The sequence below is a fragment of the Aphelocoma coerulescens genome, chromosome 4A (assembly GCF_041296385.1).
Source record: "Aphelocoma coerulescens isolate FSJ_1873_10779 chromosome 4A, UR_Acoe_1.0, whole genome shotgun sequence".
Lineage (NCBI taxonomy): Eukaryota > Metazoa > Chordata > Aves > Passeriformes > Corvidae > Aphelocoma > Aphelocoma coerulescens.
The window spans coordinates 5,397,674-5,416,667 of record NC_091018.1 but is presented as its reverse complement, the minus strand read 5'-3'; the positions used below and the strand labels follow the sequence as shown (position 1 = coordinate 5,416,667).

Here is an 18,994-nt window from a genome sequence, read left to right as displayed (position 1 = left end):
AAACACTAAAAATAATAAAAATATCATTTTTCCTTCAACCCCACTCGATTACAGTGATCTGAGCTGCAATTGGAGGCACAGACCCCAAGCTGGAAAGTGTAACAGGTTTGAATTTAACTTTCTCCCTTTAAACTTTAAATTTTATGGAACTTTATGACTGAGAAAGTGCCCGAGAGCTCCCGGAGTGGCTCCGGCAGAGGCGGGATCCCAGCAGGAGCTTTGCAGGTGTCCTGGTAGGAGAAGGGATTTCATGTTATTTGTTGAGAGGAAACCTTGATAAATTAAAGCTTTTCTTTTGTGTCTTGCGAATTATTCTCAATGTGTTCTTGATTTGGGGGAAGGCAAACAAACTGAGAGTTTTCAAACTCGGCGTTGTTCACACATACAACAACTCCAGGGATCTGTGGGAGGGTTTGTGGGAGCACGGGAAGGGAAACCCGTGGATGCAGGGAACCCCTTTTTCTGTCACTCAACTCTGTTTGCCAGCCATGGACACAAGAGCTTTGTAATTATGAATTTTTTTACTGATTTTCTTGGTTGCATTTTATTGCTGTTGTATATTACAGAGAAAAAAAACCCAGGGCTGTGTTTTGTATATTTATTCCCTATGATTTAGAGGAGAGCAGATCCACTCCTTACCTCCCAGAGTCCTGGGATCGTTAAGGTTGGAAAAGAGCTCTAAAATCATCGAGTCCAACTGTCAACCCAGCACCACCACCCTGCTCTATGCTGAATTGTAACAATTAGAGGAAAACCCATTTCTCAGGGCTCTTACCTCCACTCTGAGCTGCCCAGACAAGGGAACACAAACCACCTCGGGCCAGGGAACGCCATGGGAGGGAGGGATGCTCCTTCAGACGGAGAAAGGATCGCCCCGAGCCAACTGGGATCCATCAGCCACCGCTCACTGAGCCCTGCTGGGAGCTGCCCAGCAGCGGGAGGGCTCCTTGTTGTACTTCTCCAGCAGGCAAAGAGCTCTGGCAGCAGCTCCTGACCCATCTCCGGGTGGGAAGCTCCGGGTCTGAGCAGCACTGATCCCTGAGATGCTGGGAGAACAGCCCTGGTCCTGCTGCTTCCTGACATCTCCGCGCCCCGCAGCTCCGCTCTGCCCCAGCGCGGGGTACGAGCGATGCCAACAAAATCCCCCAGGAAAGCACATTAAGGAAAAGCCTGGAGTTCTTCCCTGCCCTCCAGCAGCAAAGCAGAGCTGCAGCCGGAGCTTTCAGGATTCCTCGGTGGCTCCCTGAGTTTGCTGTTGCTGGGATTGGGAATTGGAGGGTGTGCAGAGCAGGAGCCTTTGGCATCCTCGGGGCTGAGGTTTGTCGTGTTTTGCAGTGAACTGGAGGAATTCTGTTCAATATGGAAGTGCTTTAAGTTTGTGGAACGTGGGACAATAAAACCGAGCAGATGCACAAATGCAGGCAGAAATCCAGGGAAAAGTACACTTCATCTCCCCACAGTTTATGGAAACTCCCCTGGCCCTACTTGTGCTCCAGGCTCTGCTGTCCCGGGAGAAAGGGGAAGGAGAGGGAAGAGTGAAGTCCAAGTGGGATTTTTTAAATCCAAACAACTTCTCCTGGCAGTGTTGGAGCCATCCAAGCTCCAGCCTTTGGTGGCAGTGCTGGAGGAGAAGCCAAACCTGCCCTGGTGCTTGGTTTAATGCTGTGCTCACCCCAAACCTTCATCCGTGGGAATGCTAATTACTCATTCTATTCCAAACAATGCCCACCAGCTTTCCCATAGGAAAAGGGACGATTTACCCAGGAACTAAAGGGGCACAGCCAGACTTGAGCAGCACTGAAAGGCAACATGCCCCGAAATACAACCAGATGTGCAAGGAATACACAACTTTCTATGGGTAAACCTGCTGCAGAGCCCAAATTAGACTCAGCTGCTACTTCCAGGTCTTGAGGGTTAGGAAAAAGCAATTTTTTTGTGGGTGAGCCATAACCATGGCTCAGCCTTCCGGCCCCAGCTGGCAGAGCAGGATATTTATCAGCGAGGGCAGATGCGCCAGATCAGAGATATTAAACCCATAGTCCTGATTTTTAATTGTGGCTTAGCTAAAAAGCCACAAGGCGAGGAACTAAGATCAGTGTATCACACACAGCAAGGAAAACGATTCTGCCCGCTCTGAGTCCTCCCACTCTGCAGAGTGGGCTCCAACCAAGGGTGGGAAAGCCCTGCAGATCCCAGTGGAGGATTTCACATTTCACACAGGAGGATCTTTCCTCGAACATCCACACACATTTTTCCTGGAGACCCTGGATGGGAAGCCACAGCTGGCAGCACTGCTCCATGTCCACAGTGGCTCCGCGACCCCCAAAATTGTGCCCGGAGTTTTGGAGCTGGGACAGAGCATCCTGATGGATGGAGAAATGCCATGGGAGCAGAGCTGGGTGAGCTGGTGGATCCCAGGGAAGGGCTTGGGGAGTTCAGCTATGGATGGGACACCAAGAGTTGAGGAGGGGATGCTCCTGCAGATCCCCTTTCCCTGCTGAAAGCCAAGGGATGCTTGGCTGGAACTGGCTCCCTCCTGGAACCAAAGCTCCCCCAAGGCCTTCCCAGCTCACCTTGTTTTTCCATTACTCGAGGACTCAGCTCGTTTCTCCGAGCAAATCCCCTGCTAAGGTTGCTGGGATTTGAATTTACAGCCACGGGAGGTGTTGAGCCACCAGGCCAGATGGTTATGTGCTAATTTCCATGGGTTGGAGTGGTTTGGGGATCTCAGCACAACTGTCCACGTTCCCAAACAAGAGAAAGCTGTAGCTTGAGCTGTTTCCTACATTAAATCATTGCATGGCTTTCTTCTCCCCTTATTGCAGAAGAGGGTTTGATTTGGGCTGTATAATTTACAGTCCACAGCCTGTGACCCAGTGCAGCCAGGAGGAGACTTTGGAAGGGGAGATAATACCGTGGAGACAGATTTGCCTCTTCCCTGAGCTGAAATTCCTCATGAAGCTGAATTTTGTTGACCAGTTCAGCTAATTCCCATTTTCTTCTGCTCCAGCAACACCAGCCACTGACAGACTTAACTGACAGACTTTATCCTTATTTTGCACAACTCAGTGCTATTGGGTGGCAAGTCAATCACACTTATTTATGAATTTAAAATTAAAAGCAGAAAATAATACCCATCCTCCCTAAGGGGGCGGCTGAACAAGCAGAGTCTCACCCAGCTTTGCGCGGGGAGTTCATGCGGCTTTAATTTCCAACACAAAGAATATCTCGCTGGGCTGGGGGGTGACATCACCCTGCTCCCAAAACTTCATGTGGTTCTTTTCCTTGCTTTTAAAGCTATTATTTTACATCTCTGCCGACAGATATTTGCATTGGCACGTCTCATGGAATATTAAGATTGTATCTTTTCTGTTTAATTTCAAACGGCGCTTCCTAACCCGAGTGCAAGCTCACAACTCCAAACCATGAAGATGAGTGAAAGCTTCCTTGCAAACCTCTTAAATTATTGTCCTTCTCCCCAGTGCCTCAGCCCTTCCAAGCTTTCATTCTCATCCCTCTATATTTGCATTTAGGGCCATAATTAGCTGCATTCACCGAGGATAGAGTAGCAAAACAGAGCGGAGTTTTCTGTTGGTCTCACCCAGGTGTGGGCTCGGCTTAAGGACAGAGTTTGAGTTTATCTCTGCACACGGGGAAGGATGGAAAAGCCTCAAACGTGTCCTGGGGCCAGAAAAGAGCTGGTGAGGCACAGACAGCAGCAATGGAGAGAAAAGAGTGGAAACAAAGCCTTGGAAAAGCACTTTTCACCAGAGTTAGCGGGACTGGGATAAATCACCACGTCATGTTCCAACTCACCTGCCCTAATCCCAGGGAAGAAGGAGCAAAGCTTAGTGCAGACATGGAGATTTGGTGTGGTGGAAGAACAAGCCCCAGAAACCTGAGATTCCAGCAGGAATGAACCTGCCCATCCCTGGCTTTTTCGGCACTGAAAGAGTGGTTAAGCACGGGAAGAGGCTCCCCAGGGAAGTGGTGGAGTCACAAACCCTGGAGATGCTCAAAAACCAAGTGAATGTGGCACTTTATGATGTGGGGTAGTGGGCATGGCGGTGGTCAGTCAAAAGCTGCATTTGATGATCTTGGAGATCTTTTCCAGCCTTGATGATTCCGTGATTTTTTAAGCCAGCCTCCAGAGCAGGCTCTTCTCCATACCACAACAACCAAGACCACAGGACTCCCCAGTGTCCCTGTCCTGCCCCATGTCCTGGCCACGGAGCTGCCTCCTCTGGGTCATCTCTTCCTGCTGCAGTGAGGACACAGCCCTGCTGCGGGTTTGGGCAGCTGGAAGCTGGGCACCGGGTCTGGAATGTCTGGAATGTTGTCATCACAGAGCTGGTGAGGGAGAGGCCCCAGGTGGAGCTGCAGCAGGGACCCCAGTGCTGGTAACCCTTTGTCCAGGGGGGCTCGGCAAGCCTGGCCCTGTCTGGGACATTTGGGACTCTGTTGGTGCTGTGGATCCTCATCCTCCTCACCCCAGCCTTGGTGGTCATGGGAGAATTGGTCCATTTTTCCTCTCAGAGCAGGTGATGTGACCAAGACCATTGAAGCACTGAGGGGGTATCTCCAGGTACCCAGCAACTGTTTAAAGATTCCAGGCTGTACTTGGCAAAAATAACATCCCTCCTCTCTAAAAAGGCTTTTTGCCCTCAGATTGCTGCCTCCAAGAGGGCTCCTGGGGATCAGGTCCCAGTTGGGGTTTTCAGACCTCGGGGTGCTGAGCAGGGAGCACGGGAAGGTGGCCCCAGCTGTGCCCAGCGCCGTTTCTGCCCAGGAATATGGAATAACTTGGTATCAGCTTCCCCATAACTACTTTAATTTCACTTCTCCTGTGTGGTTTTCCTGGCAGCTAAACCGAGAACTCCAGCTTTTCCCTCCCTGTATTCCAGCAGTGAGGAGAGCAGGGGTGACCCTGGGGACAGGGGGTCTTGGAGCCCTGGGGACAGGGGGTCCTGGGGCTCACCTGAGGTCACCCCCTCTCCCTCCCTGGAGCCCTTCCCTCAGGTAAAGGTGGACAGGACTCATTTTTGAGCAATTCTAAAGGTTTTCTTCTGCATCCACGTGCTGAATTCTGCCCTCTCTAAATCCCCTCTTATTACACATTCTTTAAGTATTTTCTTTAAGTATTATGAGAAAAGTTCAACACATCAGGAATTTTCCCCTTTACTTAGAGGGGGAAGGGGCCGGTTTGGGTTTATTTCTCGGCTCTGGAGAAGCCGTGATGAAGGAAAAGTGGGGAGAGGGCTTTGAGGGATGGGAGGCTGGTGGCTGGAGAGGGGATGGAGCAGCTTCTTTCACTCTCATACACACAAGCACCAGCCAAAAGCCAGGAGCTGGGCTAGGAAAAGCCACGTTAAAAATGTTCCTGGCAGCACAGATATGAGAAATCCTGCTTTTCCAGAAAGAATTTGGAGGTTGCAGTGAGATATCTCACAGAAGGTCCTGTTACATCATGCTGAAGGTCCTGGAGAAACTCAGCGGGGCATCAGCCACAGCTGGAGGAAGGTTCTTGTGGGGACAGGTCCTGTTGTAGTCTCATCCTTACCCCACCCCACACGGGCATTATTGACCCTTCCTTGACTTCCCTGCTTGTGGGGGTGAATACCATCCACCCCTCTCTCATCCTGAAGTGATCTGAGTGCCCTAATTTGATTTAACTCTCCCCAAATGCTGTCTGTATTGTTTTTATTTCACTGAATCATTTCCTTAAGGTTTAATCCTGTTCCCTGCACAGACTCTGGGGGCGGGGGGGGGGGGGGGGGGGGGGTGTATGTATAAAATAACATAACAGAGATTTATTTTAATTTATCTTTAACTAATGCAGCGCACGTGGAGGTGAAGAACCTCCTTAGGAGGTCAAGCAAGAAACTTCAGCACTGGTTGGCCACCACCATAAACTGCTAATTTCTTGCTCAGATTTGTCTTTTTTGCCATGGAATAAATTCAGGATTGTGCTGTGGACAAGGACATCTTGCCATCACCTCCTGGTTTGGATGGAGTCGGCCCAGAGGTGCCACAGCCCAGCAGGGATGGAGAGAGGACACAGTCACAGAAGAGCAGAGGTTCTTCAAAGTTCATGAGGGGCAAAATAATCATGGGATGAAATTAAAACTGTGCTGGGGAATGGGACATTTGAGAATGTCAGGGAAAACAATCTCCTGAGTGCTGTTTTATGCTACCATGGGTGTTTTCTTCCAAGAATTCGTCAGCCTTCAGCAGTTTCTGTTTGAAAGATTTTGAGGAAAAAGAAATATTTGTTAATCTGTTAATGACTAATTAGTTAATGGCTCCTGTGAAACGGTGGTTACATTTACAAAAATTCAAGTTGATTATTGGCACTTGCAGATCCTGTAGAACCCAGCCTGGTGTTGTTCCAGCCCCCAGAAGGGTCACTCAGCTGCCTCACATCCTCTCCATTGCAGCCTCTCCAGGGCATTTAGAAACTCTTTAATTCCAGTTCTTACACCCTCCCGTAACAAACCTCCCATCCCTTTCCTGTGTGGATCAGGGCAGCTGTTTGTGGCACTGCCTCATCCCTAAGTTTAGTTTCTTTCCTCCAAGGAAAGGATATTATTTGCACAGTGGAATATTGGATATTTGCTTGCATTTCTCAGTGCAGGTGTGACAGATGTGAGGCAGCACGTTCAGTTATTTTTATCATCTATTTATGTGTTAGATTTTGGTTGCCCAGAGAAGCTGTGACTGCCCCTGGATCCCTGGAAGTGTCCAAGGCCAGGTTGGACAGGGCTTGGAGCAACCTGGGACAGTGGAAGGTGTCCCTGCCCATGGCAGGGGTGGAATGAGTTGGGCTTTAAGGTCCCTTCCAACCCAAACCATTCTGGGATTCTTTGATTTACAAGTGAATAGCTTTGGATCTAAAAATCCCAGTCTTTATTTGCTGGTAGCAGTAAGGCTGGGAAAGCAGGAAATAAAGGAAACTGGAGTAGTAAGTTAGCAGCATGTGCACAAAGGATTAAACCACTCCTAAAATGCTTTTTTACAGGAGAGGAAAGGTTTTTAAAGGGCAGAGGGTGCCACCAAGGCTGGGGTGGGAAGAGCAAACAGGGACGTGGGATCAGCCCAGGATTCTCTGCTTTGCTCCCTCTGGCTGCATCCCTGTGACAGAGGAGCAGCTTCACCACCCAAAATATTGCTCAGAGCGTGTCCCACCTCACGTACACCCAGCAGGAAGAGAGATGCACCCACACCCAGTTGTAAACTTGACTACTCATCATTTTATTAAACACTGGAGAAGCAATGGCTGAGGCGCTTCTGGGAGCCAGGGTTTGAGTAATGGTGCTGCATCCCTCTGAGCACAGACTGCAGGGCTGGAAACCAGCATTTTACCAAATATTAAATGAATAAATATTTTCTTGCTAATGATTTATGGAGTAGAGAATCAACAATCCTTGAGTTTATCCTGATCAATCCTTGAATTTATCCATTAGAACCAAAAATATCACACACCAAATTTATAATTGCAGCTCTGTATAAATTGATGGTGGAGTGGAGATATAAAAGAGATAAGTATTGGATGCATATTTGAGTTCAGGTGATATTAAAATATTACCCCTAAGCCACAAGGAAGGTTTGGTTTGCTTTGTTGTTTTTTTTCTTTAGTTTTGGTAAATGCAAAGCAAATCTTGGCAAAATCGAGCACAGCTTGAAAACAACTCAATATCCTAAAATCTGCCCCAAAAGTGGCTGGGCAAGGCCGTGTTTGGAGCTTACCTGAGTGCTTTCACACATTAAGGGACAGTATTAAAAGATCATTTGATCATTTCCAAGTTAAGCAAACATTTCTGGCATATTGTCTAACACTTGCTTTAAAATTAACTTAGTTATTCTGAACTTTATGCCAACTGATTATTTGCTGGACTCTCTGATGACGGTAATTCAGGACATTCCATCCCATAATTCCATAAAGACAATAAGATTACAAAACCCAAGCAGGCTCTGAGTCAGCCTTTGACAGATTAAAGCTCTCCAAGTCCCCTGAAAACCCTTCTCTGACACATTAATTTGACCTAAACCCTCAAAATGTTCCTGATTATATCATCTCAATCGGGCTTGATTTTTGTTTTATTTTTCAGTGTAGGAAATTAAAAAGGCTCGGTTGATCCCCAGCCAAGTTCTTGAAATGTGTTGCAATGCTGAGGAAATCAAAGATTACTCGAAATACTTTTTAATAATATGTCATGTCAGCAGAGATAAAGGTTCACACTCTGTGCCCTCAGCTGGCTTCCATCAGCGCTGGCCAGGGCCCGCCGGTCACCTTGAAATCATGAGCTTATGCTCTTCTAATTATGAACATGTTCATAAAATTTGATTAATTTCTCTTTGTAAGAAGAATTAAATCTGCATAGTTGGGGCTGATCCTGCCTGGGAGCAAGAGGTAACCCCAAATTCCCTTCCCCTGCCCTGTTCTCCATCCATTCCTTGCCACAAGGGATCATAGAATGCTTTGGGTTTGAAGGGATCTGAAGGAACATCTAATTCCAACCCTCCTGCCCTGGACAGGGAACCATTACCTGTGAAATGACATTCCAGAGGATGCGTAGCAGGTTGGACATTACCCCACAGAGTCATCGGGCAGGAGCACCTGGACATTCCTGTAGGAAACAAAACCACATCAGAGGCCACTGCTGATGGAGATCCGTGGAAGGGTGGAGCAACACAGGGCCAAACCCAGCTGGAATTCAGATTACAACTATCAGACTTTGAGAAGCTGGGATACCAACTTTCCACTCCCCAGTCAGGCTGCAGGCATGATCCACACCAGAGCTGGCACTGGAGGAAGGTCAGCAGCTGGAGAAGGAGGTGACTTCCAACCAGATGCCCAGGCTGGATGTTTAGCTTGGGTTTTTGGCAGCTGTATCTGCACCCATTCACTTCCTCTGAGGTGTTTTCCCTGGTCAAATCCCTGTCCCAGTGAGATATGCCAGGAATCTGCTGTGTAAATGTGTGCTAAAAAAAAGGTATAAATGGTTATAAATGCATAAAAATATCTATTAATATCAATGGGCAATGCCCACCCTGACCTGAGTAAGGAGCATCCTTGGGATGCAGATTTGAGGGCAAGGATGTGAGTCCGGGACAATTAAAATACACATTTGGGAGCAAATACTGGCACAGAGAGGCCATGGCTGCCCCATCCCTGGAAGCATCCAAGCCCAGGCTGGATGGGGCTTGGAGCAGCCTGGGATAGTAGAAAGTGTCCCTGCCCATGGCAGGGGTGGAACAGGATGAGATTTAAGGTCCCTTCCAACCCAAACCATTCCATGCTCTTCACAAAGACAACCTGCTGCCAGCCCAGAGTTTGGGAATGAGTGCACCAGGACACCGACTCTAAAAAACAGAGCAAGAAAGCCTGAAAAGTGAAACATTTGGATGTACCAGGAATTCCCTGTGACTCCGGGAGCACCTGGAAGCAGAGCATGGAACGCTGCACCCCATCCCCTGCCTGTCCCAAAGCCACAGCATCCTGTGGCAGCTTCCCCCTCCTCAACCTGCTTTCCCAGCTGGCCTGTGAATTTTATCCCTTTCCACATTTTTTTCCCGTTAAGGCTCATCTGTCCCGGCTGACCTCCCCGGTGCAGGGAAAGGCTGCGGGGCCGGAGGTGTACAGGGGGTGGGGGGTGAACACCCCCCTGCTCAGCGGGGACACTACCACTCCCTCTTCCCCAAAACCCACCTAAGCCCCGGAATCCCCTTTGCTGCCGGCTCTGGGGAGGGTTCCCGGATGGAAAATAAATCAGCGCGGGGGGTTCCAGCCTGGGCAGGGCGGGGAGGTCCCCGGCGCGGGGGTGAAAATGCCGCGCAGATGCCGCGCAGCCCCTGCGCACCTGAGGGTCCCGGCTGGAGCCCCCCAGCCTCAACCTTGCCCTGCCCAGCCGCGCAGGAGTTTCCCGGGACTCTCCGAGTGGAAAGCGGGGATTTCTGCCCCTAATTCAGCGCAGCTGCCGCGGGCGGCGGGGCCGCGCTTTGAAGCGGAGCAGGGGCGGAGGGGGTGGCGGAGCGGGCGGGGCTGCCTTAAAAAACACCCCAAAAACAACCAAACAAACAAAAAGCAAAGGAAAAACGGGAGACAAAGCCGGAACCCCTGCCCGACGCTGTCACAGCCCAGGGGTGGCACCGGCTCTGTCGTGCCGGGGACACCGGAGGGGCCGCGTGTGACCGGCCCGTGGGGGCAGCCCGGCGGGGCCAGAGGCGGGGCACGGCTCCCTTCTCTTGTATCCCCCTTTCCCCCTTTTTCTTTTACTTTTCTCCCCCTTTTATTTCTCTTTTCCTGCCTTTTTCTTTCTTTTTTCACCCTTTTCTCTTTTTTATTCTCCTTCTTTTTTGTTAATCTTTCCCCTTTCTCTCTCTCCCCCCCCACCCCCCCTTCTTTTTCTTTTTTCTTTTTCCCTTTTGCGCTGGTTCTGGTTAAACGTTATTTGCACTTTTGTTGGAAAAGTGGCCCCTAGTGTGCAATTATGTCAAATTTCTTTGAGTTTTACAATTTAATGGAGAACAGTAACTCTTTTATTGATCCTAGACGGGGCCGGCTCCTCTTCCCCCTCTCCCCCCCACCCCTGTGGCTCTCCCCTCCCTCCCCCTCCAACCCCCCCGTTACTCCCATGAAATGTCACTCAATGTTTCTTATGCTCCCACCAGTTTCCAAAACAAACAGAGGAGGCTGCAGCCGTCTATTGACTCAGTTGGATGCAAGAGGATCTCGCCGTGGCCGCTGCCCCCCGACGGGAGCCGTGCGGCGGCCGGGCGAGGGGCGCTGGGTGCCGGCCGGGATGGAGCCGCCGCCGCCCGCCTGAGCCCCGCTGCCGCCCGGCGGGACCCCCGGCAGCCCGGGGGGGATGGCGCTCAGCTCCCGGGCTCACGCCTTCTCGGTGGAAGCCCTGGTGGGACGCTCGGCCAAGAGGAAGGTGCCGGAGGGTCGCGATGAGGAGCCCGGCCCCGGCTGCCGGCCGGGTCGCAGAGCCCCGGAGGCGGGTGGGTACCGGAGGGAGCCCGGCGCGGCGGGGAGCGAGGGCCGCCCCCTGCCCCGGGAGCCTCCCGAGCCGCCCCCTGCCCTTTGTGTTCCCCGCAGAGAAGCGGCCTAAGGCTGGTGCCGAGAGCCGGGCGGGCGGGGTGCAGGTGGAGCTGCAGGGCTCCGAGCTCTGGAGGAGATTCCACGACATCGGCACCGAGATGATCATCACCAAAGCCGGCAGGTACCGGCCGGCCCCCGCCGCCTCTCTCGGGCTTTGCTTTTCCGTTTTGGTTTTCTTATTTTCTTCCTTTTTTTTTTTTTTTTTTTTTTTTTTGGTGGGGGGGGGAGGGAGGGTGATGTTGTTTCTTGGGTTTTGTTTTGTTTAGTTTTGTTGTCTGGGCTCTTTCTGTTCTGATGGGGTATTTCACTTAGTTTCCCCCTTTTCCCGCTATTTTCGTTGAGTTCGATTTTCCTTCCTCGCGCCGCCCGTTCGTAGTTTCGCAGCCTCTTTTCGCCCCGTGAGCGGCAGCTCTCGCTCAGCCTCTGCCCCTGTGCCCGCAGGAGGATGTTCCCGTCGGTCCGGGTGAAGGTGAAGGGCCTGGAGCCGCTGCAGCAATATTACATCGCCATCGACGTCGTGCCCGTGGACTCCAAAAGATACAGGTACGGGGGGGACCGGCGGGGACCCTCACGCCCACGCGGGACCCCTCCTGCGCTGCTTGCGGCGATCTGCGCTCCGGCCCGGTTCGAGCGGGATACGGGAGTCACACAGGGATGCGGGGGGGCCCGCACGCACCTATAGAATCTACAGGGGTGGGGGGCAGGTGGGGACAGGCTCCCGCCGCCTGACGCGGCCCGGCCCGGGCCAGGTACGTCTATCACAGCTCGCAGTGGATGGTGGCGGGGAACACGGACCACTCCTGCATCACGCCGCGCCTCTACATCCACCCCGACTCGCCCTGCTCGGGGGAGACCTGGATGAGGCAGATCATCAGCTTCGACCGAGTGAAGCTCACCAACAACGAGATGGACGACAAGGGGCACGTAGGTGTGGGGCAGCCCCGCGGGGGGGGCCGGGGAGGGGCAGAGCATCACCCCGGGGCGCGGAGCATCACCCGGGGGCAGCGCCGGGAAGGAGGGGGCCGGTCCCTCCAGCCCCGGGGTCAGGGCTGGGTCCCTCCTGAGCCTCGCCTCGGGTGTTCTTCCTGCCCTTGTTCCTCCGGGGGGCTCAGCCGCCTGTCCCCCCGCACAGATCATCCTGCAGTCCATGCACAAGTACAAGCCCCGCGTCCACGTTATCGCCCAGGATTCTCGCTTCGATCTAGCGCAGATCCAGTCGCTGCCGGCCGAGGGGGTGCAGACCTTCTCCTTCCAGGAGACCGAGTTCACCACCGTCACGGCCTACCAGAACCAGCAGGTACCGGGAGCCGGGGGGATGGAGAGCCGCGGCGGTACCGGGGATCGGGGGCATGGAGAGCCCCGATGGCCTCGGCCGCCGGTCCCAGCCCGCCCCGCTCCCCAGTGGCCCCTTCGCTTTCATCCTGCAGATCACGAAGCTGAAGATCGACAGGAATCCCTTCGCGAAAGGTTTTCGGGACCCCGGCAGGAACAGGTAAGGGCCGGGGCCGCCCCGCCGCAGCCCCCCGCGCCCGCCGGCCCCGCGGCTGCGTTCATCGCGCTCTCGCCCCGCAGGGGGGTCCTGGACGGGCTCCTGGAGACCTACCCGTGGAGACCCCCCCTCGCCCTGGACTTCAAGGCTTTCGGCGCAGACAGCCAGGGTAAGTAAATCCCGCTTGCTGCCTCTCCCGGCCTCACGCCCGGGGCTCCTCGGGGGGCTCAAACCATCAAAGATAATGAGGTGCGCCCAGAAAACGAATCCCTGCCTTTTGGGGGAGTTAATTCCGCGTGGGTTTGGACGAAATTCCTGTGAAAATGGATGTGAGAAGCCGGGAAGAACAGGATGAGGGCGCGGGCTGCTCCAGCCCCCGGCTGAAACCAGAGTTAGACGGGCAGAAAAAAATATCTGAGCATGCAGGAGGCTAATTTGGAGTCGGGTTGTTCCGGCTTTGATCCTGTTACACTAATTGCTTCCAACCGGGTTGGGAATATCAACTACAAACGTGGTAGCGGTGACCGCCCGTGTTTTCTGTAGCGGCGGCTTCTGCGGCGACAAATGCGTTATGCAACAGAAAATAAAATTATCTGATATTTAGGATGCAGCAGTCGCACAGAAATGCAGGGAAGAGGAGGAAAATTTTCAGGGAAAATGCTCTCCTTCATCCTGACAAGTGCAACCGGTCCTTTACAGCCTTTTCCCAGAAAAGCGGCTTCAGAAAGTAATATTTGAAAACAGATTATTCACAGCGCCGAAGGGAAAAAACCGACAGCTCGTTTGCACTTTGGAGCGCTCCAAGTTGGGTTTAAAGTCGCGAGTTAAACTCTCGTTTATGTCAGGAACTCTTCAAAGGCTTGGGATACACAAAGTCACCCCTGTGTCTGCCGGGAAATGCTGCAAAAATCACAGCAAAAATTCACGTTCTGCAGCCGTAGAAATCAGGGCACAAAGAAATCAGATTCGGGAGAAATTAAGAGGTTTATCAGTTGTAAAGAGATCTAAAGTTATTAATTATAATTGCCATTAGAAGTACTACTGGTTTTATTAGTATTTTTAGTAGTTTTTTTATTAATTTGATTTTTAGAAAATATCTTATGCAAAAAGCCCCTTTTGAACCCGTTTGCCGGGGGAGAGGAAGTGGTGGATGAGCTGCATGAGGAATGAAGCAGCAGCAACTGCAATGTTAAAGATCCTAAAGTATTATTGTACATATAATATTAGAGCTACCTGGGATTTAAAAATTTTTTTTCTTGTTTAATGTATCTGGTATTTTTCTTCAGGGTGAAATTACTGGACTGATATAAATACAACAGATCTCCAATTCCACTCCTAATAAAATATATTTCTGAAGAAATGCCATAAAACTGAAATCCCAAAGCTCTAAACCAAGGAGGTAAATTAAAAGAAATTATGATCAGCACGCTGAAGAAGGAATTGGCCATAAAACTTTTATTTTTAAGCCAAATAGAAAGGGCGGAAAATCTGCTCATTGATCTGCTCTGTCCTTTCTGCTGCAATCCCCATTCCCAAACTTGGTCTGGAATTTGGGTGATATTATTGCTTGGGATACCGTGGAGCAGATACTGACCCTGCCTTGCTCTGCTGTCTCCAACCACGTAGGGCTTCACTCGCTGCCTCATACACACATATCGGCTCAATCCCACATTTTATATGACCCAAAGTCCCTGAGCCTTGGAGGACATCAGGATATGTCCATGGGATGAGGACTGGATTCTGCCCTGCTGATGTCAGGACTGAAGCAGCCACTGCCATCAGCAGGGGAGGGTGAGACCTTCACGCTGCAAAACCTTCCTGGATTATTGTGATCAAGGGCTGACCTGTGAGAGGCTCTGCTTGTTGGGAGCTTGGAAATTGATTTCCACAGCATCAAAAATCTTTGTGGTTTAAGATTTTTTAAAGATTTGCTATCCCAGCAGATGTGGTTCAGTTTTACAGTTGATTTCAGGTTGCTGGTTGCGTGTAAAGGGGGATCAGGTACCAGCCAGGCATTTTATTGCTCGGAATTGAGTGTAAATAGTAGCCCGAAAGATCCACATTCTCTTATATCTTTTCCCAGTGATTTTTGGTAAGAAATTAAAATAAAGAGTGGGGGAAACCCCTCTGGAAGAATTTGGTAGTGAATGTGCAGCAGACATTTGGCTCTCCACAGGCAGGAGGTGAAACCAGCATCTGTGTAGCACCAGGGCCGGCTGCTCCCGAGCACCATTCCCACCTCGGAGCAGCCATCCTGTCCCTGCTGCATTTTTACTCCTTGGGGTTGCTTTTCTCCTGAATCCTGAAAGTGTTCATTCATCCCTTCCAGCAAGGAGGACGTTCACATGGCATGTGAGTTTGAATTTCTGGAGACACCGATAGCATTCAGGGGAATGTTTCGAATTGCTTGGGAAGCCAAGTGAAATGAGTCAATTCCTGTGAGCAGGAAGGTACAAAAAAATTCTCCATCAGGCTGAATATGCTTTTTTGTTCTTATATCCAAGGGGGAAAGGCTGTCTGGAATTTGCATGAAAAGTAGGGAACCTGAAATAGCAATGGTGTGTGTACAGCAGGGGAGGGTTATCGGTCGTGCAGCCAGGTACGGATCCAGGTGTGTGGAGCTGGATTTACCATGATCCCAGTCCAAGTAATGGGATTAGACATGTGGAATATTGTTCTTAGACAAATACCAGGTAACAATAACCATTTATAGATAGATCTTCCCATTTTCCAGGAGCTGGTCTTTGGAGCACGTTCGTGCTTGGATGGACACAGGCAGCACGGAGACCTGGAGCGGGAGCAGGAGTCCTCCAAGGATTGCTGACTGGCTGTGGACACCAGTTAGCCCAGCCTGGATGGTTTCTATTTTCCTTTCCAGGTGGGAGCTCCAGCTCTTCTCCAGTGGCCTCCAGCGGTGGGACCCCCTCTCCTCTGAACCCCCTGCTGTCTCCATCCTGCTCCCCTCCCACGCTTCACTTGCCTGCGAGTAACCTGGGTGTGTCGTGCCCCGAGAGCTTCCTGCACCCCCTCAACGTGCCTCTCTACTACAAGGTCTGCCCCACGAGCTTCTTGAGACAACAGGCGCTCCTCTTTCCGAGCCACGAAAAACTGGGAGCCACCAACCCGCATCTTCTACCCCACTTCATGGTGGATATGCCCAAACTGTCTTCCCTGAAAAATGCCAAAGCTGAAGACTTAAACACTCAGTGCCTACAAGCCCCCGGTTCTGCTGGTCAAATGCTGTATGGATTACATGCATCTGGAAACATTTTCCCATCAAGTCCCATTGCTCGGGAAGCACTTAATTGTTCTTTACATCCTCCATATGGCTTGTATGGTTATAACTTCTCTGTGCCATCCAGACTGATGAATGCAGCAGGGCATTTCAAAGTGAGTGACAGCATTCCGGCTGCTTTGAGGGACGGCAGATGCAATCACTCCAACTGGCACCCCACAATTAACCACTGCCTTTAGTGGGATCAGAGAATATTTCTGAGCGTTGCTATGTAAAGCAAGTCCTTCCTTCCTTCATACCCAGGGGCTTGTTAGATATTGACTCTGAAACTCTGCATGGTACAGGAGCGGGATGGGCAGGCATTTAATCCTTTTATTTGTGGACGAAGTGTTGTGTTAGTGGGAGAGTGGAGGGTCTGAGATGATCCTTTTGGCCACATTTATGTCACAGCTGTAGGTTAAGAGCAAACTGTCAGTCACCTTTTTACTATTTGCACTCTCAAGTGGGGACGTCGATGTCTGTATTTCTACAAATGTGTTTTCTCTCTCTCGCTTGCCTTTAGTTAGCTCAGAGCCCTGGGGAGCTGCTGCTCACCCACTCGTGTTTTATCCCTAATTTCAAAGGGACTATCCAGGACCCGGACTTGGCAAAGGAGCCACATCTGGCCAAGCACTCGAGCATGTTCTTAAGTTCCCTTGGCTCTAACGGGTCCTAATTAATGACATGAAAGTCCCTCATTTTCCAGGACCCAAATGCCGCCGTTATCAGGGTGGGGACATAAATCCAAGTATCTTAAATCCGAGTATCTGCTGCCAGGGTAAAGAAAGGCAGGAAGAAAGATGGATGGGGTGAGAAGCTGGAGGGGTGCCCCAGAGCCCTCTTTTCCATGCCCCATGGTCCAGTGGCACCAGCTTTGATGGCGTGGTGGGAAGGACAGGGATGGGGTCACACATCTCTCCCATGTGAGATGGATCCATGCTGGGGCCATGGAGGATACATCTTGGAGAGTTGTGTGGGATGAAACACCCCCAGGAGCCCTGCAGGACCGTCCTCTGACCCAGAGCTCTCAGCCCAAAGAGACACAGAAGCTCCACGTGGGATCTCATCCGGCCTGTGTCCGAGGGAAGGGCAGGGATGCTCCTGGCTCAGTCCCACGGAGAACATGGATCCTTTACAGAGAATTATAACTCAACAGGCCCTGGAATATGAGATTTTCAATTCCTTCCAAAAGTCCCGTTTGTTTTCTTGTAACCTGTGGATATTCTTGTTATTCCTGTAAATAATCTCCAGCTCCCACGGGCACCATGTAACTCACAATAAATCAGGACACAGGTTTTATTCTTTATTTGGTCGGTGTTCAGTCTCTACCTAAAGTCAAATTTATCACTTGATAGATGGCAAAGATTGGAAAATAAGGTTTGGCTGGGACCAGCCCCATTTTGGGATTAATCCTGTATTTTCAAACATAACACACAGTATAGAGGGATTAGGCACAGATTTAAGAATCAAAACTGGTATCAGAGTTTTGACGTTATTTTCATTCTTAACAGACAACAAATTCAGAACAGAACAAGCAATATCAAAAGCTGCTAAAATATCAAAATTTACACTTTTACTTTCATGAGACTTTGATAAAATTCAGACAACATTGATTTCCCTAATTTTTCTGCTTTGGGTGTTCACAGAGCCCGCAGTGATGCCAGTACGAAATGGGTGGTTGTGATAAATGGTCTGTACAACTGTAAAAATGAACAAGCCTGCTTTCTCAGGCTGTTTCTTAGCAGTTAATCTCACTATTTTTATTAAAAAAAAAAAGAAAAAAAGAGAAAAAGCAATTTTTCCTACGGGAGTCCTTATTTCCAACATTGGTGATGACTGAATCCCTGTGGCAAGTCCACTGCTAGCCCTGGACAGGCTCTGTCCAGCTGAGTGACCACGACCCAGCCCCCACATGTGGTTGTACTCCTGGAGAGCTGGAAGGCTCTTCCTGATCAGTCACGGATTTGTGCAATGGGGAACTTCCAATTTTCCAAATATTTGCGGTTGCATAAGATATTCCAGAGTTGCTGGCCATGAGCTGTAATCCAGTAAATCAGTGTTTGGTTAAAAATGTGACTGATAGTGACTGGGAGAGATATTTTTGGTGCAGTGATTTGCTCCACCAGGAATGATGCTCAGCTGATTCCAGCAGAATTAAGCTGGATTTCAAAGCGCCTCCGTGGGTCCCGTAGGATCCCAGGTTTCACCATCCTCCCTCATGGCAGCCACATGGAAAGCACTCCCAGGGCCTGGTCCCTGCAAGGTCTGAGTGTGTCCCAGGGGGGTCACACTTTGGGAGGGTGCTCATCAGGCAGATCCAGAAATATCAATTTGTCCGTACGAGAGGTTGGCAGAGTGTGAGAGAGGCTGCTTGATCCGGGTTATCTGAGGCTTATTTCCATTTCCTTTGCCTTCATCTCCTGGTTTTATCCTTTCAAAAAACACTGCAAGAAACAAAAAGGATGTTGGTGGTGTTTTCAGGCAGTTGTAGCTCTCTGTCCTGTGCCACCATGGCCACCTCAGACCAGACCAAGCTTCCTGGCCCTTCTGGCATAGGAATATTTTCCATATCCACAATGGTGACTCAGCTGATTCACTTGCACTATCAAATAGATGAGTGTGCCTGTATATTAAAATAAATGTGCCCCAAAAAGCAGATAACCTGCATCTACACTCTCAGGGTCCTTTGTAAAACAGCCACTGGTGGGAGGTGAGTGGCAGAACTCAAGAGAATAAATCAGATTAATAAATATGATTTATTGAACGTGAAACTTGGCCAGTCGAGGTCGATATTTCAAGCAGGCCCATGTGCCTGTCAATGCAATCACATCATGTGCTGCTTTGTATTTCCTGCCACAAACATTATTGGAAAACTCTGGCCATTTCAAAGTTCACAATTCTTTGGGCTTCATGGGCAAATACAAACATCACCTCAGGACTACAGTGCTATTTTTAAATGGGAACAGGGAGATAAAAATCAAAGGGGTTTTTTCAACGGTTAAACTTGCTGAACAATCTCAGCTATTAGTCATTTGACCTTTCCCAAGAGGAGTTTGAAGTTATTTGGGAATATCTGAGCCTGTTTATAGCACTCAGCAAGTAAAACTGGCCGTTCCAGAGGTGCCGT

At 50.3% G+C, this 18,994-nt stretch overlaps 1 protein-coding gene and 1 long non-coding RNA gene across 4 annotated transcripts; one reads left to right on the top strand and one right to left on the bottom strand.

Annotated features, from left to right (window-relative positions):
- Positions 1-5,784: 5,784 nt before the first annotated feature.
- Positions 5,785-9,961, bottom strand: LOC138110187 (uncharacterized). 3 transcript variants are annotated; one of them, XR_011150815.1, is made up of 4 exons: positions 9,710-9,961; positions 8,757-8,982; positions 8,547-8,627; positions 5,785-6,237 (listed from the first exon to the last, which is right to left on the bottom strand). It is a non-coding gene; the product is annotated as an uncharacterized lncRNA (long non-coding RNA). The 3 variants fall into 3 exon arrangements; XR_011150817.1 differs by having other exon boundaries at positions 8,757-8,967; XR_011150816.1 differs by having other exon boundaries at positions 8,757-8,964.
- A 750-nt stretch (positions 9,962-10,711) lies between these two features.
- On the top strand, positions 10,712-17,525 carry TBX22 (T-box transcription factor 22). Its single transcript, XM_069014897.1, has 8 exons — positions 10,712-11,004; positions 11,102-11,225; positions 11,546-11,647; positions 11,854-12,028; positions 12,237-12,401; positions 12,532-12,596; positions 12,677-12,762; positions 15,472-17,525. Exons 1-8 carry the CDS (start codon positions 10,869-10,871, stop codon positions 16,065-16,067), a joined length of 1,449 nt encoding a protein of 482 aa, XP_068870998.1. The 5' UTR covers positions 10,712-10,868; the 3' UTR covers positions 16,068-17,525.
- The last annotated feature ends 1,469 nt before the right edge of the window (positions 17,526-18,994 follow it).